Consider the following 9,674-nt stretch of genomic DNA (forward strand, 5'->3'; position numbering starts at 1 on the left):
TTAATGTGGGTGGCGTGTGTGTGTGTGTGTGTGTGTGTGTGTGTGTGTGTGTGCATTTACGTGTGTGTGTGACATCACACAACATCGAGGGAGAAATCAAGATTGCCGTTGGTGAGCAGTTTTAATGTGCAGAGCGTCGACTAATTGGCACAATGATGGGAGATGAGAGACTGGCATCAGACCGATGTCACCCCAGAGGGGGGAGAGAGGAGGAAGGAGGGAGGGAGAGACAGAGAGAGAGGGAGAGAGGGAGAGAGACAGACATGGGTTAAAAAAAAAAGAAAAGGAGGGAGGGAATGAGAGGTCACTGAAAGGAAAAATAGAAGTAGGAGGACAAGGAGAACATACAAAAAGAAGAGGGGGAGGAAAAAGTTGAGAGGACAAATTATACAAGTAGGAATGAAAGAAAATAAGTAAGAGGGTGAGATAAGAAAAGATGAGGATGATGGAAAAGAGAAATGAGAGGGGGAGGAAAGAAAAAATAGACAAGGTGGGAGGTAAAGAGAGATTGCAACTGGAAAGGTAAGAAGGAAAGGGGTGCTGTAGAAAATGAGAAAGTGTAAAGAACAAAAAGAAGCATTGTGGTACATGGATGAAGAGGAGAGAGAAAGGGAAAGAGAGCTGGAGAAAGAAAGAAGGGGCAAAAATAGAGGGAAGAAGGGTTCAATGAAGACAGGGACTAAAAAATACAGAGGGACAATGGATGGAGGGAAAGAAAAGGGACAGAAAACAGAGAGATAAAAAGAATTTGAGAGAAAGAGGTGAGAAATGGAGAAAAATATATTGGGATGTTTTTTTCTATTGAAAATACAGAGGCAACAGCAGTGCGCAATGGAGAGATGAAGAGTGGGTGGATTGAGAGAACATTTTTTTCTAAATGTTCTCAAGAGAGAAAGTGACAGAAAATGAAAGAGAAAGAAGGAGGAGAGATGTTCTCCTTGATGGACAGGTGGAGCTCAGAGGGGAAAAAACGAGCAGGATTATCCAAGACAGGCAGAGAATGCGAAACAGACTTTCATCCATTAGATCAAACTACAACAAACCAGCCAAGTCCTCTAAGATGTAAATGAGGAGCTTCTTTCCAATATGAGACATCCACAGCTTGAGAAAAAAACTGACACCTACTCACACAAAATGACTGACAGCAAGGAAATTAAACAAATTACAGGACTTTGTGAGAACTGCAGATAACTTAAATCCCTGATTGACAAAATATCACTTTCACATACCCTTACCGCTGCAGTATATAATGGAGATATTGAATTTAGAGAATGAATTATTCAAATGCTGACATTCTTCTTTGTGGGGAGACGTGGCTCAGCAGTCTATTCAGAGTCAAATGACAACTGGCGGTGGTGGATTCACTGGTCAATTTAATTTCTCCATAGCCAGTGCAGCTTTCCAAACATAAAAAGGAACTGATGCAAGACCTTTATTGTCCTTTTGTGCCAAAGGAGACATGTCCTTCAACCAGACCGGTTGGGTTCGAGCTGTGTCAACAAACATTCACTCTGCTGATGAATCCTTGAGGAAGGCACTGAAAGCCTACTAGCTCCAGGGCAGCTGTTGTGTACCTGACCCTGGCCATTGATTTCCCTGGGAAGTGAACAGGAAAAGACACAGCTACTAGTATCAGAGAGACTGTCCTTGGCAGTGAAATGACAGCATTGGTCTTTTGTTCATATACCTCTTTCACTCAGGCTAATAATGCAGAAGAAGCCTAACTATGTTATAGCACCACAAAAAACTTCTTTCGGAGGAAGATGCACACCAGAAATGGTGTTTGCATCCCATCTTCAAACAATCTATGCTTAGTCTACGGTTTCTTTAAACCTAGAAAATGCATGTTCCGTATCCTTAATTAAGCTGTTTACTTGGCTAAGCCAAACCATGATATTTGAGGTGGCTGACAAACATTGTATGGTATTAAGGTATAGAAACTTTTTGGGATCAAAAAGATGTAAACATTTGCACTCACAAAATGTTTCACACTTACTGCGAGTTGGAAAGCTAATAAGTGCATTTTTGAGTTGAGATTATTTTCTTACACAGGGGTATTTAATAAGACTATCCTCCCAAGAAAAACAACAACACCAGTCATTTCACAAATGCCCAGAAATGACACATGTTTAAGTTCAAGTGATAAAGCCTTCTAGTGGCTCTTGTCTGTTTGGAGCAAAGGAAGAAATACTGTCACCTTATAAAGCTAAAAGGTCAGCAGACGGAGGAGGTACTTTGGCATGAGATGTCCATTTCTGTCCTGTTTCCTGCTGACAGTCAGTGTTGTTGTTTTTTTTCTTTTAACTATGATCCCAATTGTTCCTTAACCTAACCAAGTAGTTATTCTAACCCAAGCTCTGTAAACACCTTTAACTTTGCTACAGTGTTAGCCCTAATCGTAATCTGTGCATTGGTGCATTCATCCTGTATTGTGCACTAATACTACAAAGTTACACACTAAAAACAAATTAGGATGTTGGCACAAAGCTCTGTCTCTCTCAAAAGGAGGCGATGAAACTAGTAGACCATTCTGTTGGTTGCAATAGCTGGGATGTTCCTAAAACAATAATTATTGCATGATTTGTTTCTCTTTGGGATGGATAACATGCAGAAATATATATATATATTGGCAGAAATTCACAAGTTCTATGAATGTGTGTCCATTTTTTTATGCCTGACTTCCTTATCAAATCATCTGGGTTATGGTCGCTGCCACCGGCCTCCCCACCCATACCCCCTCGATGCTCCAATCCATGACCCACACAAACATCACACTGATTGGATTGACTGAGATCCAATCAAATGTGACCGGATTTAGGGTCTGCTCATATACAAAGCACATGCATACACACTCAACTGGCAAGCACAAGCAGAAGCACACGCACTTTTAAACACATACTCATCCACTCACATGCACGCTTGATCAATCATGCAAGAACCCCTCCCACACACACACTCACACCCACTGGCACACAGTCTCTGTCCATGTGAGTGCATTGTGGGAAATCTGCCTTCTGGAGGAGGATATTACATCACAGCATCAGCCAGCTTGCCCGGCCCCGCTCGCCAAACCGAGTTACCGTGGTTACGGCAGTGGAAAATTAAAACAACCCTCACAGGGGTTCAGAGTATTATGGTATTTCAAAAGCCAAGTTCAAGTTGTGAATGAGTTATGAGAAGGAGAGAGGTGGGCGGGGTGTTGTTATATTTGCAGACGGTATAATTGCCAGGTGAAAAAGGGGAAGCAAACAGATGGATTCCGGGAGTGAAGATTATTTCCTTTTTTCCTCATAAGAAGTGACATAATGTTCACTTTACTGGTCCAGGGTCTTGAGTGGAAAATTCAAACTACTTCTACTGTGTATACAACTGTAACCTCACCTCAGGCACTAAGCACACAGTGACTGCCTGAACCTTTAAAAGCTTTCAAAATCTCTCTGGGACAGGGGTGTTTCTGTGCAGAGGAAGTTATTTTGTTTTGAGTTTGATTTTAATGCCCCATGTCAGTTTAAATATAGTTTCCAGGTTTTTCCTAGCTGTCAAAGAGTTTTAGAGAGTTTTAAAGCCCCTATATGTAGAATTTTTCAATGATTGTAGCATCTTTCCTATTAGTCTAATAGTATAAGTTTTTGTTTATAAGAAGAAAATGAGACAATCCTGGTAAATCTGCCCCAGCATCTTTTAAGATACTAAACCATGAGGGCACCATAAGTCAGAAATGTTCTGTTTCTACACATATAGTAGAAATATCAGCCTTTGAAAAATTATTTCCAATTTATCTCATTTGTTCAAAGTTCTTTCCTGTTTTTTTGATACTTTTGGAGTCTTGTCACTCACCCCATTGGCTCTGCTCATGGCCTGGTAGAAGATGCTGTAGCTCTTGGCCGGTGACAGTGGTGGATTCCAGAAGCCACCGTAGCTCTTATTGTCTCCCACTGTGAACGGCTGTACAACTGTGAGACTGGACGGGGGCAACTCGGCAGCGATGTAGTAGGGCGAGTCCAAGATGGAGGCATTGCGGAAGCTGACAGGGGTGGAGAAACACTCAGGGGTATCGGAGGCGGCGCGGCGGGTCTTGGACTTGCGTTCCTCCTTCACAACGAGCTGGTACGAGCTGGAAACACAAATAAAGTTATATTAATATCTGCTTTTGTGTCCTGCTTACTAAAACTGCTGGTTTTGAAGCTTCTGCAGACAAAAGAAGAAGAAAAAGTGTACTGTTGAGAAGGCTAGCCTTGACTGGATAAAACAATCACTCATTGGAATTTAGACAATTAATTTGTCATTTCTGTTTCAGTGGTGATTATTTCTGTAACAATTATTGTGTTTGTACCTATCATTAAAATGTATTTGGTCAAATAGCACATATGTACAGGGTTTTAAAGGGTGCAAGTCTTGTAACTGTTTCATTTGAACTCGTAAAAAAATATGCATTTGTACTTTAAATATACCCTCATTCAGCTTAAACATATGACAGTCGTACTGATCCCCATTACTAAATCATTATAGCCATTTAAAAGTTTTAATTTCCAAAGTGCTTTGTATCCATTTTGGCAATTAAAGCATTAGGAGAAGAGGGCTGAAGTCAGGAAAATGCCCACTATCCTTTAAAAAGGAATATAATTTGTTCCAAGGGTCACTTCCTTTTTCAAATGGTAGATATACTTTGGAAGCAAACTTTAGCTGACTTTCTAACAAAGTAGCTGGCAGATCATTTCTTGTGCTGACTCAGCAGCAGCAAAGTATGAATTAAAAGTAAGAGATGTCTGTGCGTGTGTGTGTGTGTGTGTGTGAGAGTGTGTGTGTGCAGGGGAGATAAGAGGTTACATCTTCCTTTGCATACGTGTGTTTTCTTATACACATTAATAAGTTGTAAATGATACATCTCTCTGCCCAGTGTCTGCTTGTGTGTGTGTGTGTGTGTGTGTGTGTGTACATGTTAGCAGGTGTGCATGTGCCTTTACGTGCTGTAGCAGCTGTGTTGTGTGTGTGTGTGTTTAAACAGGTGTATTGAGGTGTGTTTATATACTTAATACTACTTTATCTTTGCGTGTGGGGGCTCCTGCGTGTGTGTGTGTGCATGTGTGTGTGTACGTGTGCATGTTTCCATTCTGCTTTGAGAGGCTTCATGAATGGCTGAGGGCTCCTTTAGCGGTCAGGACAAACGCAGCGGCCCTCCGCAATTACCTCCGTCCTCCACGCCAAGAACTCACTTCACAATTATACGCAATTAGGGAAATGTATGTTTCTGTGAAGGGGGCCGTGGCCAATTATCCCCAGCTCCCGTTTGGCAGCTTTCATAAAAGATAATTGCTGATGACCAAAGATGAGTCTCTCTGTCTCTCTCTCTCCCTCTCTCTCTTTGGTTCCTGCCTTTCTGGTGAAATATCCATTTCAAAACTAATGGCTTTCAGGGGCTGCACTAGGGATGAAGCCGAGGCCTAGTACAAGGGGTGAATAGGGAATTATGCGTGTGTGTGTGTGTGTGTGTGTGTTTTCAAATGTGTGTGTGCATGTGTTTGGAGTTACAGGTGTTCCTATATGCATGCATGTTGTTGTGCTGTCATACTTCGCTGTCTGTGAGGAAGAAGTTTCAGAACTTTAAAGGCATCTTGGGAAATAAGAACAGTTTGGAGAGTGTGGACTTTTCTCGACAGTGTAGACATTTTTTTTTTAAATGAACAACATTTTGTAAAGTGAGGACATTTGAATAGTGAGGAAGGTTTTTAGAAAAAGAGGACATTTCTGTGGATTCTTAAAAGGGGTGTTTGATGGTCCAGACTTGGATTTGGAGTTTTAAAGTTAGAAAAAGTAAGACGTTCGAAGTTTAGGGTTTTGGGCCAGTGAATGCATTACATCATTAGAAATACCTCTGGAATGTGTGTGTTTGTGTGTGTGTGATCATGTGTGCAAATCTGGTCTTGTGTGTGTTTCTGTGAGTTTTTGTATGTGCGTGCATACTGTATCCATTCAAGTTTATGTAGGCAAACATGTGTTGACATCCACTGCTAGCCATTACCACTGCCTTCCTCTGTTAGCCGTCATGTGAATGCACGTGTCTGCACCCGAGCATGCATGTCATGCAGCTGCTCCTTTTAGCGCAGTAATTTCAGTAAATATTCCTCATCTAAGCTCCAGAACTTGAGATGTACTGATCTCCACAGAATAAATAAATAAAACACCACAAAATATTAGTGTGCACATTAACCAACAGATGCCTTTTCTCTTCTACCCCACGTACATCTGTTGGCACTTAAAACATGTAATACTTGTGTGCAGAACACACATAATAAGCTAACATGCAAAGGGGCTTATCTCCGGTTGATAAACAGATAAAGATGTTAGTGATTGGAGTGCAGCCTAATTCAAAATGAGATATATCTGCCATGTGTTGCTGATAAATTGTGAGATATGGTGTGGGATTTACTGAAATTAACACTAAACCACTGACCCACGCTCACATTTCACAAATCCATTTCCCAAAGTCCAAATTGAAGTGATATATATTCTCCATGCACCCTCGTCAAAGCTGTATTTCCCTAAAGGCAACTGCAGAATAATGTTCTCTCCTACACCAATTAAATGGATGAGATCACATGTTCAAAGTGAACTTTTAATTAAAAAACATGCTGGCTGAAAAAATGAGAAAAGGAAAAGGAATAAATTAGCTGTGTGTCCATTTTAAAACAAAACCAGCGAGTGCAGTGTACTAGAGACTGGAATGATGAAATTTGAGTGAGTTGTGTGTTTATGTTATTTCTACTCTCTTTAATTTAAATTACTATAAAGACAAAAATACTCATGACTGATGACTTCCTGTTGCTCCTCACTACCAATCATTTAGTAAAAAGGGTTTGAGTGTAAAAATGATAAATGGCCTGATATTAGCATTCTGATGCAACTTTGCTACACATTATTGGTGACAGTTAAATGTCAGGATACAAAGTTTCCAGAGTTGACGTTGAGTACCACAAATGTGTTTGTGTGACCATGACAGCACGTTTTTTTTTTTGCATTATGTGAAGAAAAAAAAGAAAAACATTGGCAATCCCTGTCCCTAAAAACCTTTTTATATATCCTTTTATGTCAACAAGCTGTTGGCAGGGAACTTCAGTTAAAGCAGTCAAGTCTCAAGTGACCAGACATTGATTGCCAAATTACCATTAAACATTTGGGCCTGTCAACTCAGCTTGAAGTTGCATCTCCATAAGGCAGTGACTAAAAAGCTACACGATGCATGTGACTAATGGCGACACGTTTCATTGCCAAATTTATAAAAAAAGAAAGAAAAAAAGAAAGTCCCATTCTCTGAGTTCCTTTGCATACAAATTGGACTTATATGTGTGAGTGACTTTAATGGCTTTAAAAGAGGCCCTTGAGGAAGACAGGAGAGGAAAGTGGATAAAAGGAGAGCAAAGTAAGAGAGGGTGCATGGGGAGGGGGTGATGAGAGGAGAGGAAAGGAGAAGAGGGGAGGGGAGAAGAGAGGAGGTGACTGAGGTAAGAAATTACCTGATTGGTGCGCCACGTGATTGGGCGGGCTTCAGCAGGATGGTGATGGTGGTCTCTGTCTCATTCAGTGGAGCCTCAGACTCGTACTCTGGCATCATTGGGGCTGAGGGTAAAAAAAGGGGGAGGGGGAAATTATTGTTCAGCATAACAAAAATAACTACATGTACTGTAGCTGTATTTTTAACATACATTCTGTACTGTATAATGATAAATCGCTCTAACCCTTACCCATTCACTTATATGAATAGAAACACACTGACACTGCACCAATACACTTTGTGTAGTATGCAGAGACACAATACAATGAGTTTGAATGTGTAAAATGAACATTATGTCAAAGAGAAACATACGAATCGAAAGGAGAGAAAGGGATACTAGACTTACAAAATGTTTTCCAACATTAATATAAATTCTTACAACAAAATGCAAGGTCAGCATATACGTTTTCAGGTTGGTTCACTTTGGATATGTGTAAACAAGTTGAGGCTGTCAAGCACACTATATCTTTTGAGTTAATGTAAAAAAAAACAGGACTTATTCCGATGTCAAACTTTTCAGTCTTCTGTAATAAATGTCAGCAGAGGTAAATATATTATGCAAAGCTTTAAAAACAAAAGTCAAATCGACAAGTCTGTTCTGGCTCTGATCTTTTGTCTTTTTTGTAATTACATTTTTGCATTCTACTATGACAAGAGTTATCTTATCAGGTGCTGTTAAGAGCAATAAAAGGTGGATGTACGCTTCACTGCGAAAGGCATAGACATTGAGGTTTTTAATTTCACATCTGCCATGCCCTGATATTGGAGTTGCAGCATCAGTGCCTCTCCGAGTAAAACATCAGCCCCCTTTTCCCTGATTGGTGTGGCATTTAGGTTATTAACACAAGTCCAACCCCATCCTCCTATGTCCATCCATCTCTATCTGTCTGCATCATTTAATTTAAACCTCTTTCTTTTGGTCCCTGAATGAGATAATGAAGATTGGGGATGGCGTGACATTTGGAGGGAGACATCTATGTTATGTGTGGAAGCACCAGGGTTTTTTTTCCCCTCTTAGCAACATGTTGTGAAGATTTGAAAGGATGATGGAGGAATGAAGGCTCAGTGGAAAGGTCATGCTAAAATCACTGTAGGTGTTGACAGACAGTCAACACGCTAATGACACATTTAGATTGCAGTCTTCTGTAGTTCAATCAGCACGTACACTGCCAGCACTCAGGATTCAGTTGTGTGGGTCATTGAAACTTTGGGAACCATTATTAGATTGGCAATACATTCCCCAGGGGGTTAAACATGTGACATGTGTACCATTTGTATAATTGAATGTGATCTTGTGCCACATTGCCAATAAACCCCGAAGCCTTATTTGACAACGGAGAAGTGGTCACTTGTGGCACTGAACAGGATGGAATGTGTGTAACTGCATGAATATGAAAAGATGTGAGTGTTGGAGCAGAGCCTCTCTGGGTATATTAAGGCTACAAGGGAAGATTGATGCCATTATCTCAGCTTCATATCACATGTGGGACACATGAATAATTATCATTATTTAATTACATGATAAAACATAGAAGTGATAAGCTCTATTTAGATTATGTAGGGTAGATTTGACATTTTTACACTTTTATACTACAAATTATGTAATACTCAAATACATAAATATCAAAAGACAAGTAGGTGCAGTCTTGCTTTGAATGTTCTTATATATTGATGTTCTGTTTATGCATCAACACACAGATTTTGAAAGAAACGGTTCTGGATTTTAGAATAAATCTCCACACACTGTGCATGGAATGGATTATTATATGTGAGATTGAACTGAGCAGATAAATGGTGCTTAGATGGGTAAATTTGTCACATCTACAAGAAACTTTGGCAGCTTTCCACCCTGTGTTTCATTGGCCTTCGCCACTGTAAATGAAATATATCAAGCTTCCTAGTAAATGCAACTCCTCAGGACAATTCTGAATCCAGTTGCCAAAATGTTAAATACACAGTTCTGTAAACAGTAGCATGCATAGTTGTACTTCTTGCATTCATCTTGCATTTAATTAATGCTAGTGATGAAATGCAATAAGTCATCGTTTGTGAATTTTTGCATTCGTTTGAATGCAATCAATGGATTATTGACAGAGATCATCCATTGTCCTATACACCCCCCCCC

At 40.1% G+C, this 9,674-nt stretch overlaps 1 protein-coding gene across 1 annotated transcript in view; it reads right to left on the minus strand.

Annotated features, from left to right (window-relative positions):
- The window catches only part of ptprt (protein tyrosine phosphatase receptor type T), a 307,757-nt gene that overhangs the window by 131,278 nt on the left and 166,805 nt on the right, over window positions 1–9,674 (minus strand). The window contains exons 13-14 of the mRNA XM_035662487.1: window positions 7,512–7,614; window positions 3,838–4,114 (exon numbers count right to left, since the gene is read on the minus strand). Coding sequence (XP_035518380.1) covers window positions 3,838–4,114; window positions 7,512–7,614 — 380 coding nt within the window. The remainder of the gene's footprint in view (window positions 1–3,837; window positions 4,115–7,511; window positions 7,615–9,674) is intronic.

This window comes from Morone saxatilis, unplaced genomic scaffold (genome assembly GCF_004916995.1).
Source record: "Morone saxatilis isolate NCDOM2014 unplaced genomic scaffold, NCSU_SB_2.0 Contig18, whole genome shotgun sequence".
Lineage (NCBI taxonomy): Eukaryota > Metazoa > Chordata > Actinopteri > Moronidae > Morone > Morone saxatilis.